At 32.9% G+C, this 26,965-nt stretch overlaps 1 protein-coding gene across 2 annotated transcripts in view; it reads right to left on the reverse strand.

The window, feature by feature from the left end:
• Positions 1-26,965, reverse strand: part of MDGA2 (MAM domain containing glycosylphosphatidylinositol anchor 2) — a gene marked incomplete at both ends in the record, with an annotated part of 734,576 nt that overhangs the window by 79,419 nt on the left and 628,192 nt on the right. For both annotated transcript variants that reach the window (XM_079699828.1, XM_079699829.1), the window contains one exon: positions 6,965-7,113. In XM_079699828.1, coding sequence (XP_079555954.1) covers positions 6,965-7,113 — 149 coding nt within the window. The remainder of the gene's footprint in view (positions 1-6,964; positions 7,114-26,965) is intronic.

Here is a 26,965-nt window from a genome sequence, read left to right on the forward strand (position 1 = left end):
CTTCGGTTCTCATGTCTAATCCTTCTGACCTATAAATTTACACATTCAAGGGGAAGTGTTCACTCAAATTCTAGTAACAGGGGCTTCCCTGGTGGTGCAGTGGTTGAGAGTCCGCCTGATGCAGGGGACACGGGTTCGTCCCCCGGTCCGGGAAGATCCCACATGCCACAAAGCGGCTGGGCCCGTGAGCCATGGCCGCTGGGCCTGCGCGTCCGGAGCCTGTGCTCCGCAACGGGAGAGGTCACAACAGTGAGAGGCCCGCGTACCGCAAAAAAAATTAAAAAATTCTAGTAACATGTTTCTAACTACGGTAACTTTTGTTTGATGTTCCTCTATCAACTCAAATTTAACAAAACCAATTTGAAAACATGAGTATATTTGCAAACTTTGATTCAATATCTTATTTCTGGCAATAATTTAATACTTTTTCCCTCCAAAAGTCTCTTTGAGGTTGCTCATTTTCCACTACATTCAGGGTCAAGAAAAAGGAAAATTCTAATTAATTTTCCTTAGCAGTATTACTACACAAAATGAAATCTGTACAAAAGGCCACAGACTCAGAAAAACTCCTCAGAAAGTACTTGGAATTTTCCAAGACAAAATATCCTTATTTCACAAAGCCTTCTATATCAAAGGTCTGTAGGTCATCCAGGTTTTTAAATTTACTGTGCTTATTCCTCCTAGTAGATACATTGTGATGTTAGTATTTATAGAAATAAAGGGAATATGTGCAGTGCCCTTCACTTAGAATATCGAGACAATGTCATTTTTTTACCAACTGGCTTATGGCTTATTTCTTTTCTGGAGCCAAAAAGACCATTTACAAAATGGCTTCTCTACATTTCTCTATATCCCTTACTCTCTTCTTCATCTATATATTTGATAATTTCTTGAGCATTTATGGAAGAAATTGAAGTAAACAGCAGAGAACATAAGGTCATTATACTCTTAAAAACTGTTTCTCAAAATTAAATCAATATTCAAGTTCTGTCCATTTCAAAATTTTCTTAATTCATTTTTTCTTTCTCTCCCCCTTCACTACTCTAATTTAAATCTTACTCAAACTTACTTCAAACATGCCTAACTGTGGCCTTGCCTTTATTGTAATATCATTCAATGTACTATGTATGATATGATCAGATTAATCTATCTATAGAAGATGTCATTTTACTCATGACTTAAGACTATAAAATCAATTCAGATGATCTGTCAATTTGCCATAAATTTCCCTGGACTTGGCATTAAATGCTCTTTGTCAAATGGTTCTGCCAAACACCTATCTCAATAAAATCTGTCCAATGGCCTTAAGTCAATTATGTACATTATTCTAATGTACATAATTCTAATATTATTGTTATAGTCTAATATTATTATATTATCTCATAATATAATTATTATTATTCATAATAATAGAATATTCTATTCACTTTATCTTATTCTACCATTTTCCTTCAGCATCTGTAGACTGTGCCATAGAAACTAATACTTCATACAAGATGCTGAAGCATAAAAAGCCATCTCTGCAAATTTTTCTGCTTCTTCTATCAATGCATTAAATTAGGTACTAGCTGTATTAATAACCATAGTTACAATGCGTATGGTCATCTATGTAATACCATAAATTTATAAAATTTTAATTACTATGATCTATTAAAACATCAGCCCTTTAATAAACAATAATAAGCAATGAATTATTTAATGAAATAAAAAATATGTTTTAAATGGAAGGAGAAATAAACTCTAGCTCAATCATTATAGTAGCACGTATGAAGACCAAAATAAAATTTATAATAAATTCATCCAGTAATCAGTTTTACCAAAACGTGTATTTGTGATTAGCGATTTCTTAATTAGCCATTATTAACAATAACTATTTATGAAGATAAACCTACCTATAGAAACTAACAAGTCTCTACTTTGCTGATCATGTCACTTAACCACTATGTCACAGTATTAACTGCTCCCATTCATGTTACTATGGAATTTTGGACATGCTCCTACTATAGCACTTTTGTTAACAGGACATTGAGGACAATACTTTTTTAAAATCTTGGTATTCACTAGATGATTAACTTACTAAAAGTTTTGTTGACTGACTGGGTAAGCATGTGGGTATGATAATTCTAAGCATTTTAATATATCAAGATTTAAGAAGACAGGAACACGGTGAATTAAAATATTTTATTCAATAAAATATCCCACTTTCCAAAGATGACAGTCAAAAAGTCACATTCATTGTGCATGTCTTAGGCGGAATATAAAAAGGAAACTGTATAAAAGTCTAAAATCCTTTATTATCAGAACCTATAGTGTGTATGTTAAATGGAGTCAAATGATGTTTGTGTTGTTTGGTATATCCAGATAATTTAGAAATAGTTTTGCTTGTTTCTTAATTCCTTAGATACTAAGGAAAGCAGACATTCAAATAACCTTTTTCTCTTTCCTGTTAAGCAACAAATGAAGCAAACAATTGGGAGGCTAGTAGCTGTCTAAGGAGATTAAACAATTGCTTAGCTGAGCCTAAAAAGTACAACTTAAGGACATTAAGATTTTGAGAAAACTTTTTTCCACACTAATTTTTTAACTTCACATGAAATATCTGTTCTCTTTTTAAGTTTTTTAAAGCAGTGATTCCAGAATTCCAGTGCTTTTTTATAGATCGACTGCAGCAACTTTTAAGAAAAGTGTATAAGCCAATACTCTAATTCTGAGACAATTTTCCTCATTATATTTAAATAAAGACCCTACAGTTTAACCAAAAGGGTCAGCTAATTTTACCAGAAAGGTGGAGGAATGCTGGGTTCAGTTTACCAACCCCATCCAGCCAGGGATTTAATAATATACTAGTGATTTTATAATCTTACTTAATTTAAGAATAAGTAATAAAGTTTCTAACAGTTTGTGGATTAAAAACAAAGTCTGGGCTTCCCTGGTGGCGCGGTGGTTGAGAGTCTGCCTGCCGATGCAGGGGACACGGGTTTGTGCCCCGGTCCGGGAAGATCAGATCCCACATGCCGCAGAGCGGCTGGGCCCGTGAGCCATGGCCACTGAGCCTGCGCGTCCGGTGCCTGTGCTCCGCAACGGGAGAGGCCACAACAGTGAGAGGCCCGTGTACCGCAAAAAAAAAAAAAAAAAAAAAAAAGTCGGACGCTTTACAACTGAATTTGCCATGAGTCTTAAAGGATCAAATTTGCTTCTCAGACTTCATTGAATCAGAAGTGTGTTGTACACTTTAGGTCATGTTTGATATTAAAAGGGGAAGTACTTTTCATTAGATAATCTAGATAATTTATGGATAAAAGAAATTAGATATATAGGCTCAAAATAAAAATATAGGGTAAAATAACGATTTTAAAATAATAAAATATGTAACATAAATTAATAATCCCTTGAAGAAAACTTAAGTCTCATAGTGAAAGACATAAATACTAATTATTAGAGAAGAAAATCCATTTTTAAAATTTATGGTGCTTAGGTTACATTCCTAACATAGTTTATTTAAACATCATCCAAGTTATGTTGGTTACAGTCAAAAGCTCATAGATTCAAGATTCTAAGCTTGGGACATGAAAAAGGCCATATGCTGTCATATAAAATCTTCATTACAATGATCATCAATCAGAATTCAAGAGTGATTATTTTAATCACTGGTGTCTGATTGTGTGTTAAAACAATGTTGATAAACAAATGTACATACCTGAGGAAGAAGTAATCTAAATTTTTAAAGATAATATAACTTTATTTTACTTAATGACTTTGTGTCCTATTATTAAACAGGGGATATTCTTAAAGAATTATGTCAATTTCATTGTATCTAAAATGCTTCTGCCCTATCATCCTCAATTTTGGTATGCAAGGGGATCTTCAAAAGAAATGATGTCTATTGAGGCCATTTTGCATGGGTTAAGTGTAGAGAATATGGCAGTGGGGAAAAGAGTAGTGTTTATACATGATCTTTCTGTTCCTACACCATATCTATGAACATTTCCTTTCCATTCATATTGGCAGAACAGCAGAAGGCCATTACTCTTTATTGAGACACCCACAAAAGATATATCAAAGTTTCTCTTCCATGGCAAGATGTAGTATCTTAGTAAAATTATTAATAAATAGAGTATTACAAAAAAAAGTACTCCATGAAAAAATAATACTTGCTTCTAAATATAAAAGAAAATTCTAGTAAAATAAATAATGCTAAGGCAAGTAAAGAGTTAGCTTCAGAAATTGTGTAAGAGAAAGGATTGTTTTCTGGACCATGGTTTATAACACTAGAAATATGTTTTCCTCTAGTGCATAGCATGAATCTCACAAACTTTGGAAGAATAGTGTTAGCAGCAGACTTATCGATCTGATCAGGAAGGCTTTAAAATAAGACTCAAAGTGGAAGAGAAAAATGTGAATCAGTAAAATGGATATTATGGAGGACAGCAGGTTTGAAATAAAAATAAGACATAGTGAAAAAAATGTCTAGAAATTATTTTGTGAAAATCATGGCTTGGAATAATACTTAGGCCCAGGTTATACAGTGTACTAAATAAAACTGAAATAAAAATAGTAGATATGATAAGGTCTTAAGATGCACTTAAAAAAACTGTTACACAACCCAGGCAGATGAGTGCAAGAATTGCCACAGATGTTTGTGCAGAGAGTGCCTTGCACAAGGGAACCTGGCCTGTGGGATAAATGATAGATGTATTCCACTCCACACTTTGACTGCCTGACAGGTATCATTATCTTTAACTTCCCAGGTAGGAGCCTAGGTTTGGTATGTTCAGAAACCTGTTCAAGGTTATATAGCTAAAAATGATAAGGCTAGATTGGCTAGAATCAGAAACCAGATGTGTCAGGAATTTATAATTTTTGCAAAACACAGTAAGGGGAAATTTATACACATATATGCATGCATATATAATGTATTCTAAAGTAGCAGAGTAGGGGGAAATTACCTAACTAATTTGTTCACAAGGATGAACACAGACTGGGAAATGTGTGTCACTGCATATCAGGGAGTTATATACTAGTTTTATGATCAGGAAACATAAAGACAGGAATTTAGCAGAGATGTTCATATCAGGAAAGGAAAATCTAAGAGAAACTGTCATTGGAAAATAGCATAGCAATCCTAGCAAAAAAAAATTATAGAAGGTAGTGTATTAATAACTAGTACAAGATATGGATGAGAAGGAAGGGCTTTAATTAGGTGGATCCCTCTTAGGAGGAAGTCTAATTCTGCTAAAATCGCTCCAGTTGAGGGGGAGGACAGAGATGGTAATCACTCTGTTAAATTTGACTCATGGAGAAGGTGACTTGCATACATAATTGAGACTTTGGGAACAAAGGTTTAGAAGACTGTTAGAGTAAAAGAAAGGAATGGTGAGTAGGGTTGGGTAAATTAATTCGGCAGACTAAAACAGGCAGCCCTTCAGCATACAGGAAGCAAAGGGCAGTTACACAGACACTCCAAAGAAATATAGTTGAGGAAGAAAGTGAGAAACTAAAGATGAAATTCTGACTCTATTGTTGCAAAAAAAAACCTATAACCAGAAAAAAGGAAAAGACACCTAAATAAAATGATTCAATTTTACAAATAGCAATTTGGTATTAGGTTCTTGGTTTTTTGAAAACATAGGGTAATAAAAGATGAATGTGAATGACCAAAATGTAGTAAGGACTTGGAAATGAATGTGAGGTGTCTAAAGTCAAGAATGTGCTAAGATGCTCCAAATATAAAAGATCTAAAAATATTAACTGTGTTGAGAAAAGAAAAAGAAAGGGATAAGCCCATAAACCAAGGGAGACTGCTGATCTTTCTTTTTTCTATCTTCTCTATCAAGAAAAATTATCATTAAATTAGAATGAGTACAACAAACAATTTTGATATGGATTTGGGATTTACTCAGATTTACTTAGGGACCAAAGTAAATGAGAGTAATAGAGCAAGTTTCCAAATGATCCACTCCTGTCTACCATGTCTGTGACCTGTGAATACTTAGACAAGAAGGATAAGAATATTCAACTTACAATGTATCTTAATTTTAATGATGTATCTTACATAGTCTTTTATTATAACTTTGTTAACAAGATTAAAAAAAACATTGGTCTTATGATAGTAACATTGAGTGGATTGCTGATGGTTGACCAATCTTTCTCCAAGCAAATTCTGTCCTTTCTGCTATCCAAACTCAAAATGTTATTGTGTGATTTAGCTAAGGAAGTGGAAAACACCTTTTACAAATCTATGGATAATACAAAGATGTGAAAGAGAGCTAATAGTTTATGTGGTAATCAAATAAATCTTCAAAAACGTTTTGTTATGCTGAAATAGTCACTCCAGATAACCTACTATGTAACAGGAAATAATGTAAAGACCTACATTTAAATTTCAAAAATATCATTTATACCAATGAAGGATAACTGAGTTTAACAGTGGTTCATTTGAAAAAGCTATGATATTCTTACACAATCTATAATCTTCAGCTACCTTAGGAAAACATATTTCATTGTTTCTTCTCATTTTACCAAAACATTTCTATTCTACAGACACATTAAATTAGCTTTTAAAAATCCTATATATAGTTTGAACCTCTTAGAATAAAAATATGTAGAATTTCTAGTTTAGGAAACAAGACAAAGAATTATGCAGTATAGGTAAGTGTGAGAACATCTTAAATAAGTTTCTTTCACAGAAATTATATCATGTAATTTCTATAGCACATGTAATGATGAAGGATTTCAGAAAGCTCACTTTAATATGTCTCCTGTCATAGTGAAAAATGCATAAATTAATTTCAAAGATTTGTAAATAATTTGGAACAGTTCTGGGTAAGGTAATATTATCTTTGATATAGAAAAATATATTCTGGAATTCATGCAAACTGATTAAAACTTTATAGCAACACATCATAGTAACAAGGTCTTCACAGAGGATCACACACACACAGAAGAAGACAATTAAATTCCTCACCTGCCTAATACCCAAACGGTATGCAACGATCCGATCTACTGCATCAGGATTCATCTGAGTCCACTGTAGACTGTAGGAGTAAACACGGTGTCTGTTCTGCCACACAGGATTGTAGGTATCGTAATAGAATTCTGGAGCATAGGCTTTTCCTAAAAACAGAAAGAGTCCTTACATTTAAATGACATGTTACAGTTAAACATACTTACTTATTTTTTACGCCCTTTTATTACTTTCTACTTCATGTTCCATAAGTAATTCTTGTATTTAAAAAGTCACGTGATTAAAATCTAATCAATTTCTGGAGAATTTGAGAAGAGATGCAAGAAGATTTCCTGGTTGGTTGTATAAGCAGTGTAAGAGGAAGAGAAGAATCAAGGATGACTGCAAGTTTTTTGGTCTAAGCAACCAGAAGAATGAAGTTTCCATCAACTGATATGTAAAGCTATGGGAGGATCAAATTTGCGGGGAGAAGATCAGGAAATTATTTTTGAACAATTTGAATGATCTAAATGGAGCCATTAAGTGGGATACACTTGACTAGAATTCAGGAGATGCCAGGGTTGGAGATATAATATTGCTAACTGTAGGCATATAGATAAGAGTTTAAAGTTAAGCCATGAAACTAATGAGATCACCAAGGGAGTTTGTGTGGATAAAGGCTAAGGTCTGACCACTGGGGCAATCCAAGGTTAAGAGATATGGGAGGAGATAACAAAGCCTACAAAGGCCTGAGACAGAACAACCAGTGAACAGGAGGAAAATTTAAAATGTGGTATCTTAGAAATCAAAAGAAATATATCAGTGAGACAGGGGTATAGGATTAAGAGACACAAACTACTATGCATAAAATAAGCAACAAGGATATACTGTACAGCACAGGGAAATAGACCATCATTTTATAATAACTTTAAATGGAATATAATCTATAAAAATATTGAATCATTATGTTGTATACCTGAGGCTAATATAGTATTGTAAATCAACTATACTTCCAGAAAAAATAAATAAATAATAAAAAAGAAGTATATCAGCAAGTAAATGATCAACTCTGTCAAAAAAAAATCAGTGAAGATGACAATTTGTGTTTATATTATCCATGTCTTTGGTCACTAAACTGAAATTAACCAAAAAAAACCTTAACAACACAAGAACTTTGGTCAATAACAAAAAAGGCTTTTATTTAGATTTTACGGATATGTGAGGTATACATAGTGTATGTAACATACATAAACCATCTCAGTTTTTGTCTTTTAATTACCTAATAGAAAAATGCACAGACCATGGGAATTATATGCCCAACTTTTAAAAAATAATTAATTAATTAATTAATTAATTTTTGGCTGCATTGGGTCTTCATTGTTGCGTGCGGGCTTTCTCTAGTTGAGGTGAGCAGGGGCTACTATTCATGGTGTTGCACGGGCTTCTCATTGTGGTGGCCTCTCTTGTTGCCGATCATAGGCTGTAGGTGTGCAGGCTTCAGTAGTTGTGGTGTGTTGGCTCAGTAGTTGTGGCTCTTGGGCTTTAGAACACAAGCTCAGCAGTTGTGGCACATGGGCTTAGTTGCTCCCAGGCATGTGGGATCTTACTGGACCAGGTAATTGATCCTGTGTCCCCTGCACTGGCAGGCAGATTCTTAACCACTGCACCACCAGGGAAGTATCCCAACTTTTTGATATTCTGAAATATAGATTTTTTTCACACCATCTATTTTTTACCAATAATACATTTATTTATCAAATCAATATTTAGTTAGAGCCTATTGAATGCCAAGTAGTGTTCTGGGAAATGAACGAGGAGGTATGGCCTCTGTCTTGCTGGAAACTGCTTACATTTTCTCCAACTTTTCAAATAGCTTTGCAATTTTTACTGGATTATGATTTAATAAGTTGTACATTATTCAACAGATTGTTTTTTGAAATTAGGTTAAATATTAAATGTCCTCCTGGGGTTTTCCTCCTGGGTTCCTTTATGCAGGAATATATCTTACCTGTTTTTTTCTTTTTCTTCATCATTAGTCATCTATCATCTAGGGATTGCAGAAGAGTTGATTCATAAGAATTTATAACATATAGTTAAAGTATGAATGTTGAACACTAAGAATGAAAGTGATGGTCTCTATTACCCTGGTGAGGTTCACTAGGAAAAAGTGTCAGATGAACTGAATTTAATTTTTGACAAATTTACTAGTAAAATTAAATACACTGAATTAAATATCTGAATTTTAGTAACATTTGGAGAAGTCTCCTATATCAACACTGTGTGCATTAAAAAATGTTCTATGAATATTCATTCAGTTTTCTTGAAAATGGATTATCAACTCTATACAAACAATCTTGCATAGAAGGAGGTCTCTGGAAAAGAGCCATCACATTCATTTTATTTCTTCTATATCTTGTATGATATTTTTATTATTACTAACTAAATGATAGCACAAATTCATGTTCACAACACTTAGCAAAATTTAGATGAGAGGAACACAATATACTGAATGAAGGAATCAATATCCAAAACATCATTGACAACCTGTATCTGAGACCAAATTTCCCAAACTGTTATTGAGGAGGTACATTTAGTAGTAGCCTAGATAAAGAGCCAGGAGTTTTGATTAAAAATAAGCATCCAAGGGGCTTCCCTGGTGGCGCAGTGGTTGAGATTCCGCCTGCCGATGCAGGGGACACAGGTTCATGCCCCGGTCCGGGAAGGTCCCACATGGCACGGAGCGGCTGGGCCCGTGAGCCATGGCCACTGAGCCTGTGTGTCCGGAGCCTGTGCTCCGTAACGGGAGAGGCCACAACAGTGAGAGGCCCGCGTACTGCAAAAAAAAAAAAAAAAAAAAAAAAAAAGCATCCAAAACCTATAAATGAAGTAATGAGGTTTTTAAGTGAGAAATGTCAACTTAGAGTGTTTTCATTAGACATTAGTGTCTAGATTGAATTGAGCAGATAAAGAGTCTCAATGGTTGGTTTTTCATTTTGCTTATTATTATTTTTTTTTTTTGAGGGGCACAGGGAGAAGAGGGGCTTGCTTTTGTTTTTTAGCCAAGAGGGAAATACAAGTGGTATTAGATTTAGTTCTAAGTATCAGTTTTTTCATAAAATGAATGATACATTCAAATAGAAATGAGAAGAGAATAAAGTCTATTTAGCATGGAAAAGGAAAAAAAAAATCTCTCAAAAACTGGCAAGTGAAGTTTTCTGAGAGTTGAAACTCCATCACAGGCTAAATTTTAACAGATCTATGAAATAAGATGAATGCCAGTGAGTGGCTATTAAAGGATACATATTTTGTCTTAGAAATGTTCTAGCAATCCTCTCTGAATATGGATGATTTTCCCTTCACTAGAGGTATTTAGTCAATACCTAACTGCCATTTAGCAGGGTCGAGATAGGTGAGTGACTGTCCACAAAATGGCCATTAAGGTAAGGCACGGTCTCAAATCTCTAGGGTTCTATGAAACATTTGCCTACTGTTTCTTGTATTATTTCAACTGTTTTAAGCACACTTATTTATAAATTCCATTTAATATTTCTATTATCTGTCTTCGAATCCTGCTTTTTGTTGACTGCCAGAAGGGTAAACTAGCTGCATGTCATAAATGCAAATTGTCATAATACTAGAACTGATTGTTTATCTAAATAAATACTTTTCAGGTTATTGAAGCAGTTTGACACTGAAGTTAAAAAAAATTCTTATGACCTTGTGAAAACATGAATTTGTTTATCAAAATCTATTTTCAAGGTTGTGAAAAATTAAGCTACAATTTAACCCTCATTTGAATATTCTAAATAGATCCAATTTTACAATAAAATTCTATCTTCATCTTTATTTTTAATTACAGATTGTTACGAAGGCTTTTCAATGTATTTTTGAAAGTACTTAATTTTATTTGCATTGACATTCTGCATTACATATGAGTGACATCATATGTAATATTTTTTCATGAAATATTAGATTGGAAAAAGAAATAGAGATGACCAGTTCCACTGTCTCATATGACAGATAAATTTTGGGACAGAATAGATATGGGGATGATATATGGATGTTGATATAAAGTTGTATTTTAGTTGAATAATTGTACCACCTTAGAATTAAAGATGAGAAAAGCTTTTTTAGCTGGTGCATAAATAATATTGGTTAGTAACAAATAATTACTGATAAGAAATGATTTTGTGTAGTTATAGTTAAATATAAATATGCTTGCTACGTCTCAGAACACACTTTGTACTAAACCTCTTTTGGATAAACTTGATAAAGGAAAAATGCTTTCTGACTTTGAGAAATCTATCTTAAAAGTAAAAAAAAAACCCCACAAATTTGTTCTCTGATTTTAGAGCCAATCATATTTAATATTTATACACTTGTTTTGTAAGAAGCACATAGTATACATAGTAATACTAAGGAAATGCCCTTATAATAATCTTAGGCTGTAACAACGAAACATGACATCTGTTGGTTCAACAGGGAAAGAATTCATAATTTTTCTTGTTTTATCCTTCAGGCATTTTTTTTGTCCTTCTAGCAAGCATGCCAAAAATTTTTTTCATTCTCTTTTATAGTCTACTTTTATTTTTAGGCAACATTGTTCGAGTTTAAATCATTTTAAACTAACTGACCTAGAACTATATTCATTATCTAAATTAGCAGATAATTTTTAGATATGTATGATTATCTACAGATTTTGGATTTTAAAATATTCTTAAAATATATAGAGAGAAAAATTTAATTGTTCAAAATTTAAAAAATTTATATAAAAGTACATTTATTCTATTTTGCAAATAGCTTCTCAAAAGTGAGTAAATTGAGTTTTCAAAATATTATTTTATGCATAAACCTCAAAGTAAAAGATATATTAAGAATATATGACATGTCACTTTCCTAGTGTAAAAATGTTAGATTAAAGTATAACAAAAATCTTTCTTACATGCATTCCTAAGCTTGCAAGCAGAAAGGGAGTTGTTTCTTAGGGGTCAAAAAAACAAAGAACTGAAAATCAGACACTGAATAGGAGTTTAGGGAGAAAAGGAGTGTTGCTGGTGTTTGTATCCTTGGGAGCTGGAATTTTAAGCCCATAGGAGATGAGGTTAATGGGCCAATTAAGATGAGATGTTAGAAATGAGGTACCACATAACAGCAAGATCAGTAAAAACAGCAATCTCAGTAAAAACAGCAAACTCAGTACTGTATAAATGAGTCAGTAAACTTTTCTCCATATTGCGTTTCACTTGCCTACATTCTAGTGACTCAGCTTGCCAGTGACTGAAAGTTCCTAAAACTCTAGTTTTATCCTAACACATTTTGACTCCATAAACTGAAATGCTTTCTTGGTGTAATTTCTACCTGCTTATCAATTCTTACCTTTTGGTACCCAAATCACAACTATCCTTCCTTTCTCTAATTACTCTTTCTTCAATGATAAATATTTATACTACCATACTTAACATTTAATTAGGAAAACACATTGTAATACTATACCAATATATAAGTACTCCTGAAAATATTTTCTGTATGATCATTTTTGTTTTTCTGATTAGAGGCCGTTTCCCAGATTTAGACATAATGTAATTGGGGCCAATAGAGTGGACTGAACAATGTAAAGCAACTACCACCTTGTTGTTTTAGAATAATATTGATGTTTCAATTTTCACACACATATATTTTTTAAAAAAAATCAGAATTGTGGTATAATAGATAATATCTCTAAATAAAGCTAGTTTTAATTTAATTATAGCCATTAAATAAATTTAATGCTACTGACCAAGAACAACCTTCCCTAGGCATGCCTATGTTTTTAATATTAATCCATCAATATGATATTTAGGATGATTTTTTCAAAGAGAAAATAAAATGGGATAATTACTGTAAAATTGGTATAGCATTTACATGTTTTTATTTCTGATTGTAGTTTAAAATATTATTTTGAGAGCTTTGATAAGGATATGTTAACATAAATATTGATATGCCAGGGAAGAAAAAGTTAAGAAACTCTGTAACTTGCTCCCTTTCTCCTCAAGGATGCCTAAGGTAATTGTGACTCTACCAGACCACCTTCTAAACCAGGCTTCAGCAAACTTTTTGTGTAAAGGGTCAGATAGTAAGTATTCTAAGGCTTTAAATTGTGATCATAAGATATCTGTCACAACTATTCAACTATGATATTATAGATACTACTAATTCATGTAGTTCAAGATGATATAATTTGAGAGGGTAATATAATACAAATTCAAAATCCTTCTACTTGTCTAATGAGTTGACATGTTAATAATATTCCAAATTTTATGATTTTCAGAATTGGCCAGGTCTCTCTAATTGTACGTACTCACAGCTGAAAATCTGTATCTTTCATAAGTATTCAAACAACCCAAGGAATTTAAAAAAGTGCCCCAAATGAAAAGACTTAGAAGTTCAATATTCTCAAATGTAGTAGCTACATGTTGACAAAGACTTTAATAAATTTTAAGAGAGTTTAGTTTATCTCTCATAGACATTTGATTAAAACAACCAATTATAGTTTGCAGATGTATACAAGCAATACTTTGAAAAAATTCTCTAGAGCAAATTGAAATAGATTTACTATATCATTAGTGTATTCACCCCCCAAAATGGTCAACTACTATATCATAGCCTTTTGGTATTCAATGTGTTATTCTCTGATATATCAACATCATTAAACAAAAAAAAATTGTAAATAAATATAATCTTTAGAATAGAGATTTAATGAGGTATTTAAAACATCACAAATTTTAAAACCTTTAAAAGAAAACATTGACTAAAATAAAGCACTCATTTTTCATGCTTAAATTATTCTATATAAGACCCTGTTTAATGACAAATAAAAAATAGGAGTCAGAGTTATTCATAAAATCCTTATTATTACATCTTGCAGCATTTTGATAGTGGTGGCTGTTAACATGCTGTACTAACTCCATGCACTGCCCAAATTATAATATTTGCCCCCTTTCTATGGTTATGTTAAATTATCTTTTATTTAATAGATTATAAACACTTTGATGGCAGATGCCTCATTTTTTATATACTGTCCCCTCAGCTGAGGATATGAAGAAAACCAATTGAACTCAAAAAATATCTCTACTAAAATTTTTCATGTAAATGGTCATTTGCATCTGTATTTTTTCGGGTGGAGTGAGGAGTAATTCAGGTACTTACTGCTTATAGAGTTGTCATCACAAGTACATTAACTAAAATTTTGTTGATTGGGAAAAGATTTTTAAACTTGTTAATATTATTAATGAAAATATCTCCCCAGAACAGAACACTCAAATATGTATAATCAATTTCAGTAGGACCTTGAAAGACTATTTCATCATTTTCCAGTTGTAATGTAGAAAGGAGTATTTTAGCCCAATTCCTTTCAATTTATTTTTAGGGTCTTTTTTAGGATAAATAAGATGATGTTGTCAGTTTTGTTGCAGTGAAAGCCTTTACACAAATTTCCTTTAAAGTTTTATTTAAATAAAAAAAATTTGCTGGAATAATCAAGAGATCAATAAAGTATATTATTGGAATAACAAAAACTGATGTAGAGCAAAATGGAATGTGTTTATATATTAGAAGTTGACAAATCTCAGTTATTCTTGCTTGATCCACATAGGTGCGAAGTTGATTAGTTATTATTAACATAACCTTATAAAATGCATTCAGAGAAAATGCCATACAGCAAGATTCTCATGAAACATCTTCATAAAATTCATACTATTTATTAAAATGTGTTAGCATGAAGTGTAAGAGTTATTAAGTAATTAAAATTACAGAGATACCAATGCTTTTTTCCTAATTAACAAAAAAACATTAAAAGAAGATACTTAAGACTTGTGTGCAAAACTAACTTAGTCTTTTCACAGTTTGCTTCAATAAGTTCACTTGAATATAATATCCTGTCATATAATTCAATTTTCCTTTACAGATACTTCCTAAATGATTTAGAGTAAATATGTTTATAGAAATACCTACTTGGAAAATTATTTAACTATAATGAGTTCAAATTGTCTAAATTAAAATATCATTTTTACCTCATTTCTTGAAACGTGGAATGAGCATAAGATCCAACTTTATACACTCTCCTAAAATCATCTTCATATATTAATAATTTAGCCTTTTCCTTAATCTCTAGGAAGGCAGAGGCCATTAAAATAAGACCAAAGAATATGGTCTCCAGGCGTATTTGCTAGGAAGTAGAAACTGAAATGATGATCAGGCGCAAAGACTGTATAACTTACCAAGAATCCTGCCCTTGGTTATTAGGAAACAAATCACTCAGACTGCAATAGGTAGGCAATCAGGTAGGATTTTCAGAAGTAATATGGCTTGGTAATTCTTGCAAGAAAAGGGTTCATTTTAACAAATCACTAAATGTTCAAGCCACATATATCCATCTCAGTTGGAAGCTAATGTGATATGTTTCCCACTGTAAAAATTCTCCCTCAATTTAAGATACTTCTCAAAAGGGTGCATGATTTTATTTGAGTAGGGATCTACCATATAAAGTCAAGATTCTTTATTTAATGGAATAAAGAATTAATGAATATAGTATAGTCAGAAAATAATGATAGATTCATTTGTTCCTGGTAAGGTTAGGTTTTTTGGCTTTCAAAAATAAGAATTATTTTATGAAGTAGTTAGGTTAAAAAGATATCTCTGGAGATCCCAATGGATGAAAATATAAAATTTATTCTATTTAAATTATTTGACATAGTCTATATAAAATACCTATGATAGCACTGGGGAAGTAATAAGTATTTAATAAACATTAATCTCACACTGTACCTTCTCCCGTAAAGAAAAAAAAAAAGTAAAATAAAATTCTGTAGGAAGAGTTCCATAGTTTGGTTCCATTGTTACTGTTTAAAAGCACAGGAACTTGAAGCAATTTAAAAACTAAACTAGACAAATTTAAATGAGTTCCTATTTATTTTTTTAAAACTTCAATGAAGCACTATTTCAACACAATTGAGTAACCTCTGATGCCTTTTTGGCATCAGCCTAGAAAACAAGATATTTATGCAAAGTAGTTACGGGCTTATGCACTAAATATATATGGTTGTCTTGGGTAATATAAAATAAATGCATGCACTTACCAGATAACATTTTAACTTAAATGAATAACCCTTTTACTCTAAAACCCTGAATGTACTTTGCCAAAAATGATGTTAAATATGAATAATATGAGGGTTTTTTTTTTTTTCCAAAATTGGCTTAGATTATGATCTGGTCCAAAAAATTTAAAAGATGATTTGGATTTGATGAAACAATTAGCTTTCACATTAGGCATGTAAATAGGAAACTGCTAAGGGTTTAGAGAAAGTTTAGAAATAAAAATTATAAATCAATTGATATCTTACTGGGAAATATCTAAGTAAGTGTTATGTGTATTAAAAACCACATGTTCTAAAGAAAAATAATCTGGAGAGCTCCTCTGGGAATAAAGATGGTTGACTTGAGAGAAAGAAGAAAAGGCAGCTCTTAAATTCTGTACTTCAATTACCCTCTTCTACAAAATAGAGTTGGCCCAAGGGCCTTTGCTCACTACTATTCTATCAAGTATTTGAGACACCTACCAGAATTGTATGTCTAGGATTGCTGTTAAAAGTTATTCTATTATAATTTACCACTACAACCATGGACTCATGAAGCAAGAAAAATCTTGAAAGAGGAAAACTGTATCTCAAATGTATATAGGAATTTACAGTTAAAAAGTACTTCCACAAATATTAACTTCTTTTAGTCTTCACAGCAGTTGGAAGGACAAATATGCAGAGGGATATTACTTGGCTTGAATTGCAAATCTGGAAAATTAATATGAATATCATAATTAATGAAATAATGCAGACTACTGTCCTTGTCTGATCTGCAGATCATCCCTCAAAAAGATCCAAATGAATACTTTGTGAGAAGGAAGAGAGGTTACACCATTTACCTAAATATGCAAAGGAAGCTGGCCTTCAGACTGAGAGGGTCTGATCATCCCTACCTTCCTCAATGTATTTTATTTCAGGAATGTTAGGATAAAATGAAATTATTAGAAATCTCTCTTTTCAGAAATATTGCAGCAAATACTCCCAAGGCAGAAGAATACAAAACTATTTTGCTTCATTTTTTATTTTAGAAAAACATTTCATTAATACATGGTACATGTCAACTGTCAATGGGTGAGGCAAGCACACACCAAGCTTTCCCATCATTGGTGAGGGAAGCCAAGGTTGGAGTAGCTATCTGGAGTACCACATTTGGCTATGTCACAATCATGGCTCTAGGCTGATTTTGTGATGCTCTTTTGCTATCCTTTCAAGAGTTATGCCATTTCTTTCATATATCACAGCTATGCTTGTTAATGAGCCAACTCTATAATATGTATGTATGTGCTGGCATGGGAAACACAGACAATTGAGGTTGCAGAAGAAATTCTATAGATCATTAAATTTCACAAGACAGAAGCAGATTCAGAAACAGAAAATGATTAAATATACATGGTGTCCAGTTCCTGGGCTAAGCACAAATCTATTTTGTAGCAAGTGCACTGTTTTATAAAAATAGTGAGTACATTCCTGTTCTCTGACCATTTCCCCTCGCCTGTCCTATACATCCCACGGCTAAGAAATGCTGCTAGAACATCAAATCACTGAAGTAACTAGCAACCATTTATTCATAAACTCAATTGCTAATTCTTATATGGCCCAGAAAGGAAACAGAAATGCTATATGCATCCCCCTCAAATATACATGGATACTTATGAGTCAAGATATGGAATAACCAAAATCTCTGCTTATTTACTAGGGCCCACATTTTTATAAGACTTCAAAACTTTTCCTTTCCTTTTTCTAGGAATCCTCAAAAGACGTCTCACATATAATTCAAAAGCCAGTCACTTTAGGCTTTCCTGCCCTTTCTTTCTTATTCCAGCTTCCATCAAAGGGACAGTCAGAGAAATTCTCCCTTGAGGTTGTGTACAGTGTGGGAAAATTTTATGTAAATCTGAATTATGTAACAGAAACAGTATGTGAAAAACATACCAGTGTTCAAATTTGAAATAGAATATGCCCAAACAAGGGAAAAACCCCAAAGACAATGCAATATTAGAGATTCAATTTATTTTTGTTCAGTTTGGATTTTTCTTTTCATATAGCATGTATATATGTCTGTAGATATACAACTTCTCATAAAATTCTCACGAAATGCTTTCCTCTGGGGTCTTCCCCTTTGTAAGCCTGCTTGCATTGTTTTACCTATACACAGAAAATATTCTAATTGTGACATTAGGAGAAAGCTTAATCTAGGGAATAAAACAGTTCTTTTGGGCTTAAAGAAGAATTGATGCTTGATCTCTCCTAGACAAAAATAAGATTATTAAAGGCACTTATGTGGTTAATTTTTGTTATTTGCCCGGCACCATGCTAACCACTTGCATACATCGTGTTTCTTAATATTCACAATCCCCTGCAGGATGAGAATATTCTTACCATTTTCCTTTTGTGAAAGATGAAAGTGAAGATTAGCGATATTAAACAAATTGCCCTATAGTAAGCAGCTGTGGAGTAACAAAGCTGCATTCTGAATGCACATCGGAAGCCCTTTTTATTCTAACACCCAACGTCTTTGGATAGGGTTGCTCTCTACCGCGCGTGACTGGCTAAAGGGGTGAGAAGGGCTGAAATCCAGGCTCTGTTTCTGTTGCAACCACTTGTGCCCTGGTATGGGAGTTACAACTGCTTGAAGAAAGGGGCACCTTTTTCCTAATTCACACACAAAGACTGTACAGGCTGGTGGATTTCCTGATAAGATGCTACTCCCAGTAATCTAACAAGGATCCCTACTTCCCTACTCTGCCCATGGTGAGTATGGAAACTTAAACTACAACCTACCCTTGGGACTCAACCAGATTTGCCATATTATATCATTATCTGAAAGTATTATCAAGTCAGGAATTTATAAAGATAAGGATTGACTAAATCTCTAGAATGAGAACTACATGTACTTGTTAAGCATTTAACTCAGAAATAATGAATACATAATAAGCTGCAAACAATTCAGTCTTTCCTAAAGCTTTACATTCTCTAAAAACTGAAAAGTTCCAAAGTGTCTAAAAGCCTTGAGTTCCTTTGAAGGACCACTAGTTGGGGGGTGTGCACGGAGGGGGAATGGCTGGATGAACTGACCCAGCAGCGCTCAGGCTGAGAGGACTGACTGTTCAATGGTGTACTTAGGAAGCACATTAACTTCCTGGCAAGCACCGCTGCCACACATGTGGGTGGTCCACTGCTGAATATGAATGTGTGGAATATCATTGAGGCAGGGAGTAAGAGGTGTTCAAGTGAGTTGGAGAGGAGCCCAGAAGGTATGCTGTTTATCTTCAAGGAACGTTTATTTTCTCCAAAACATATAACTTGAATTACTAAAGTGGATTTAGATGTGAATAAAGGAAACCAGTCATTGAAACTGAATAACTGTGACTCTCTAAGAATAATCAAAAGTTCTGTGAATATGACTCCTAGAGCAAGAAAAAGATTAAAGCACAAATAACTGTTCTTATTGTATTGCTAAGAAGCACTGGTCTGGATCTGACTGCAAAGCAAGTATCTGCCTGCAGTTAGATGCTGAGGCTACTAGCAACTGTCATTTTGATCAGTGCTTTAGAAATAGACAAAGTTCATTAGAACGATGAAAGAAAGTGATTTCTTAAGTAACGCTTACATAAGTAATGTAAAATTATAAGACTTTGGTTATATCCTCTGGTCTGAAATTCAAAAAGAATTTATAAAAAGAAAACCTCTATCAACTTTCTCAACTTACTGCTATGTCACAAAATATCCCTTGAGAAAAGACAACATAACAAGTTGTGGGCAATTGTCTGTGGAATCTCTCACCTGACCATCTTAAGTCTGGTTTTTGGCATGTCTTTGGAACAAGTTTTGCACTGTTCTCATCCATTAATCATCCCTTCAGGGTGATGGACAAAGGCCAAGTGCTTAAATAGACACTTGGAGGTTTGGGATATGGCTTTGATTCCACTGAACTAAAAAGTCCTTTGATTCTTTCACAGATTGATTTTATTACCACCCAATATCTACTGAAAAAATCCAACTGCACTAAGTGCTAAACAGACTCTTAAGAATAGAAATACTAAACATATAATATTCACATACATATGTGTGGACTTCTACATTTGGGTTTCTTTGCTTTATTCTTTTCTGGTGTCAGAGAATATTATAAAAATTCTTTTCTCTCAGGAGAAACTGTGATTTCGAACCATTTCTTATCCTCTAAAAACTGGATCTAATGCCTGCCCAAAATAATATAAGGAAGTTGTGAGCAATAGTTTTGGAATACTGTGTCCTGCCCTGTTATGCTGATATCTCTGTCTTCCCTTTATTCTACCCAGCAGTGATGGTCTTGCTTACAAAATGGTAATTCTCCAAAACCTGATTCATATCCTTCTGATTTCATTTGTATACATGACCTTTGTTACCAATATATTGGGTCATTCAGTATTCTTAAAGTAACAGTCACTATCTCTTAAAGTAAGAGATACAGTTGGGCAAAGATGGTAGTGGTTATCTTGGGGAGGGGAACTACTGTGAAGATAACCAGTTTATTGTCTCCTCCTAAAGGAAAGTAATTTAGAGGTTAGGGGAAGAAAAAGGAACAAACGATTCTCGAGGAACAACCAAATGTTTAAAAAATTAACACAATATGGATTAGAAAAAGTATATACATGACAATAGTAAATCGAACAATGCCATTCGTATTATGAAACACCTCCTATTCCCAACCCTATCTTATTTGGCAAATATCATCCACTTTTCAGTAATACTTGAGGTATAATTTACATACAATAAAATGCACACATTTTAAGTGCAGATTTCACTGAGTCTAGAAAAATATATATTACTATGTAATCACCAATCAAGATATAGGAGATTTCCATCACTGCAGAAAGTTACCTCCTACTCCTTTGTAATCAGTCAACTCAGCCTCAGCCCCAGCCAAAGAGTATAATTTCTATTACTAAAGATTAGTTTTGCGTGTTCAGGAAATTCATATAAATGGAATCATAAAGTATGCACTTTCTGTGGCTAGTTGTGTTTATTCAATATAATTGTTTTTGAAATCCATTCATTCATGTATTGTATCAGTAGTTCTCTCCACTTTTATGACTGAGTAAAATTCCACTGCATGAGTAGATTAGATCACAAGTTGTTTATTCAGCCACTTGTTGATGAATATTTGTGTTGTTTCTAGTCAGACACTATTACAAATAAAGCTGCTATTAAAGTTTGTATATAAATCTCTGTATAGACATACATTTTCATTTCTGTTGAATAATCATCTAGGAGTGGAATTGCTGGATCACTTGGTAAGTAAATATTTAAGTTTTTGAGAGACTTACAAACCATTTTCAAAACAGAAATCCCATTCTACACTCCCAGCAAGAATGCGTGATAATTTCAGTGACTATATATCCTCACCTACATTTGCTGTTGTCAGTCTTTTTAACTTTTGTCATTATAATGTGTGTGTAGTTCTAACTCATTGTGTCTTAAATTTCATTTCTCTGATAACAAATGATGGCTACTAGTTTTAATACAAATACTGGTCAATTGGATGCTATTTTGTGCAATGTATATTCAAGTCTCTTGCCAATTTTATTTGGACCGTTTGTCCTATTATTGAATTTTAAGAATTATATACTCTGGATACAAACACTTTGTCACAAACATGTATTTCAAATTCTTTTTCTAGCCTCTGGCTTGCTTTTTCCTTTTTCCCTTTTTTTTTGTTTCTTTAGACCAATAATTTTTAAAAAAAAAATTTTATTGGAGTGTAGTTGATTTACAATGTTGCATTAGTTTCAGGTGTATAGCAAAGTGAATCAGTTATACATATACATATATCCACTCTGTTTAAGATTCTTTTCCCACATAGGTCATTAAAGAGTATTGAGTAGAGTTCCCTGTGCTATACAGTAGTACATATGTACAGTGGAATATTACTCAGCCATACAAAAGGAAAAAATAATGCTATTTACAGCAACATGGATGGGCCTAGAGATTGTCATACTGAGTGAAGTCAGACAGAGAAAGATAAATGTCATATGATATTGCTTATATGTGGAAGCTTTTTCCTTTTTTAATGAGGTCTTTTGAGGAGCAGGAAGACTGCAGTTTTAATTATGCTTGTATTATTATTATTTGTATTATTTTTAAATGACTGGTGATTTTTGGGGTTTACTTTCTATTCCAAATTTGCCTAGATTTTCTCCTGAGTTTTCTCCTAGAATTTTACAATTTTAGTTTTTTTATATTTACATCTACAATCAATTATAAATTAATCTTGTGCGTAATGTGAGGTATTGTTTAAGGTTTTTTTTTTTTTTAATATGAATATCCAGTTCTTCTAGCACAATTTATTCAGAAGACTATCATTTCCTAATGGATTATGCTGGTGACTTTGAAAAACTCATTTGACCATATGTGTATCATCTTTGTGACCTTAGAGGACTATTCCTGGATCCTTTACCCTGTTTCAATGAACCATGTGTTTATATTTATACAAAAACCACACTATCTTGATTATTGTGACTTTACAGTAAGACTTGGAACAGGGTAGTGTGAGTCCTCCAACTTTGTTCTTTTTCCCCTTCCACATAGGTCTAGCTATTGTTAAGCCTTAGCTTTCCAAATAAAATCTAAAGTCAGCTCTTCAATTTCTATAGAAACAAAACCAAAAACAACCATGCTGGGTATTTTGTTGGGATTGCAGTGAATCTGTAGATCAATTCAGAGACAATAAGTATGAAAGCAATATTGATTCTTCCAAAATATGAACTTGGTATATTTCTCCATTTATTTTGGTTCATTTCCCTCAGCAATTTTTTAATATTTTTCAGTGTATGTCTTGTGCATATTTTATTAAATTTATTTACACTTTGATGTCACTGGAAATGGTATTTTTTACCCTTCAGTTTCAAATTTTTGTAGCTATTATACAAAAATATGATTGATTTTACATACTAATTTCATACCCTATGCTCTTGCTAAGTTATCTTAATTCAAGTAGATTTTATCATAGATACTTTAGCATTGTCTTCAAAAACAACGACATAATCTGTGACTAGAAGTAACTTTGTTTCTTCCTTTCTGATTTTTATGCATGTTATTTACTTTCCTTGTGTTATTGTAGTGGTAAGGACCTGCAGTACAATATTTGTGACTAATGAGAGTGGGTATTTTTGTCTTGCTCCCAATTTTAGAAGGAAAATGTTTGATCAGCATATTATCTATCTTGGTGAGTATTCCATGTGCACATGTAACAATGTGTAGTTTACAACTTTGGGTATGATAATCTATAAATATCAATTAATTTAGTTTGCTTGTAGTATGGTTCAGATCTTCTAAAACATTAGTGATTTTCTGGGTACATATTCTATAAATTATTCATAGATGGATGTTAAAACCTTTAGTGTAATTATGAGTAGATTATTCCTCCTGGCACTTCTTTATTTATGAATTTTGAAGCTCTATTATTAGGTGCACACATATTTATATCTGTATAATCTTCCCTATAAATTCCTCTTTTACTATTATTAAACATCCCTCTTTAACTCTTAAAATTTTCTGTCTTGAAGTCTATTTTGTCTAGCAATAATATAGCCATGTCAGCTTTCTTATGTGCTCTTTGCATGTTATGTATTCCTCCATCCTGTTCTTTCAGCTTCTTTGTGTCTTTGTATTTAACATGTGTTTCTTGTAGACAGCAGTGTCTATCTTGTAGATAGCTTGCTTTTTGTTGTTTTTTTTAAAAATCCAGTCCAATGATTTCTGACAACTGAAGTATTAAGTTCATTTACATTTCATGTCATTATTAATATGATTGGGTTAAAGTCTATCATCTTGCTCATTGTTTTCATTGTCCCTTCAGTGTTTTTGTTGTTGTTGTTCACCTGTTATCTTTTCCTCTGATATTTCGAGTAAATTTGAATGTATTTTAGTTTCTTCAATGCACCATTTTTTTTGATATTTATTTAAACATCTTTATTAGAGTATAATTGCTTTACAGTGGTGTGTTAGTTTCTGCTTTATAACAAAGTGAATCAGCTATACAAATACAGATATCCCCAAATCTCTTCCCTCTTGTGTCTTCCTCCCTGCCACCCTCCATATCCCACCCCACTAGGTGGTCACAAAGCACTGAGCTGATCTCCCTGTGCTATGCGGCTGCTTCCCACTAGTTATCTATTTTACATTTGGTAGTATATATAAGTCCATGCCACTCTCTCACTTTGTCCCAGCTTACCCTTCCCCCTCCCCGTGTACTCAAGTCCATTCTCTAGTAGGTCTGTGTCATTATTCCCATCTTGTCCCTAGGTTCTTCATAACCAGTTTTTTTTTTGTTTTTTTTAGATTCCATATACATGTGTTAGGATATGGTATTTGTTTTTCCCTTTCTGACTTACTTCACTCTGTATGACACACTCTAGGTCCATCCACCTCACTACAAATAACTCAATTTTGTTTCTTTTTATGGCTGAGTAATATTCCATTGTGTATATGTGCCACATCTTCTTTATCCATTCATCTGTCGATGGACACTTAGGTTGCTTCCATGTCCTGGCGATTGTAAATAGTGCTGCCATCATCCAAAAATCCACAAACAATAAATGCTGGAGAGGGTGTGGAGAAGAGGGAATCCTCTTGCACTGTTGGTGGGAATGTAAATTGATACAGCCACTATGGAGAACAGTATGGAGATTCCTTAAAAAACTAAAAATAGAACTACCATATGACCCAGCAATCCCACTACTGGGCATATACCCTAAGAAAACCATAATTCAAAAAGAGACATGTACCACAATGTTCATTGCAGCAATGCACCACTTTTTAAAAAACTTTTTAGAAGTTTCTGTATGGCAAAAACTATGCAACTTTAACTTACTGATTCAATTTAGAGTCAATATTGTATCACTTAATATATCACACTTCACATTTCATGCTCCTCTGAGGTCTCTATTTGCTTCTCAGTTCCTACTTCACAAATGTTATAAATTTGGAACAATACAACTCAAATTAATCCCATCATTTGTGCTACTGCTGTAACATTTTGGTTTGTGATACGTTATAAACCCTAACTTATAATGTTATTATTTTTGCTTCAAACCAAGGATTGACAGACTTTTCCTCAAAGGGCTAGAGGTAAATATTGGGTTGGCCCAAAAGTTTGTTTGGGTTTTTCAGTAACATCTTACGGAAAACTGTGAATGAACTTTTGGCCCAACCCAATATTTTAGGTTTATGAGCCATGTGGTTGATGTTACAACTACTCACTTCTCCTATTGTAGCATGAATGGAGCCACAGACAGTACATAAGCAAGTGAAGAAAGCTATGTTGCAATTAACCTTTATCTATAAAAACTGTTGGCTGGTCCCCAAGCTGTAATTTGCTGACCATTGTTTGTACAGCTGTTTATTAGGGAAGTTACAAAAAATCTTAGCTTTACCCACCTATTTACTGGATCTGATCATCTTCATTCCATTTTTTCCCCATGTTTATTGAGGTATAATTGGTATACAAAAAAAGTGAATATAATTAATATAATACAATTTGGTAAATTTAGACATACGTATACCTCCTGTTACTATCACCACAATCCAGGTAATAAATATATCCATCACCTCCAAAAGTTTCCTTGTGTTCATGTGTGGGTGTGTAGGTGTGTATGTTAAGAGCGCAGAAATAAACTCACTCATATATGGTCAACTGATCTTCTTCAAAGGTACCGAGAATACACAACAGAGAAAGGATAGTCTCTTTAAGAAATGATGTTGAAAAAACTAGATATCCACATTTAAGAGAATGAAATTGGACCCGTGTCTTTCACCATACACAAAATTTAACTCATAATGGGTTAAAGATTTGAATATAAGATCTGAAAACATAAAACTCACAGAAGAAAACATGAGAAAAGATTCTTTATTTCTTTTTGTAGATCCTGGTTTCCACTGATAACTTTTTCCTTTAATATGAAGAATATCTTTTGGCATATTTTGTATTACAGTTTTACTGACTACTAATTCTCCAGCTTTCATTTTCCTGAAAAATATATTTGTTTGGCCCTATTTTAAAGCACATTTTCACTGGAAATAAAATTATTAACTGACAGTATTTTAAAGATGTTTAAAGATTTAAAGATGTGTCATTTTCTTCTAGCTCACATTGCTTCTAATGAGAAGGTACCTGTCATGCATATCATCACAATATCATTTTTATTCTGGCTGCTTTGAAAACTTTCTGTCTTTGGTTTTCTGAAATTTGATTATGATGTGCCTAGGTGTGAATTTATTTGTATTTTTTCTTGGTTTGTGTTCCATGATATGATTGGATCTGTGGGTTTGAAAAACTTTTTTTTTCTTTTTTGGTCCCATTCTCATTCTTTACTAGAACGTCTGGAACTTCAATTGCAATTATTTTAGGCCATTTTTCATTATCCTCCAGGTCCTTAGGTCTCTTTTCTTTAGTCTTCAATCTTTTTTCTATCTAGCAGATTTTCTCAGCTCTTTCAATTTGTCTTCAATTTCACTGACCCTTTTACCTTTTCCAATATGTTGTTCATTCCATCTAGGTAATTTTTTCAGTCCAGTTATTATACCGTTTTAGTTATAGTATTTGCATTTGGTTATTTTTAAAGGATTTTTTCCCTCTGCTGAAATTTCTTATGCATTTGCTCATAAATACTGCATTTATCTTTAAATCTTTGAACATATTTTCCTTTAATACTTTGAAATTATTATAATAGCTAGGCTTTGCTATATCCAACATCTGGGCCGTCTCAGGGTTAGTTTTTAAAAGACCACTGTTATTCTCTTTTTTTTTTTTTAGTTTATTTTTTAAATTTATATTATTTATTTTTGGCTGCATTGGGTCTTTTTTGCTGTGCATGGGCTTTCTCTAGTTGCAGCGAGCAGGGGTTACTCTTCGTTGCAGTGCATGGGCTTC

The sequence above is a fragment of the Hyperoodon ampullatus genome (assembly GCF_949752795.1).
Source record: "Hyperoodon ampullatus genome assembly, chromosome: 3".
Taxonomy (NCBI): domain Eukaryota; kingdom Metazoa; phylum Chordata; class Mammalia; order Artiodactyla; family Ziphiidae; genus Hyperoodon; species Hyperoodon ampullatus.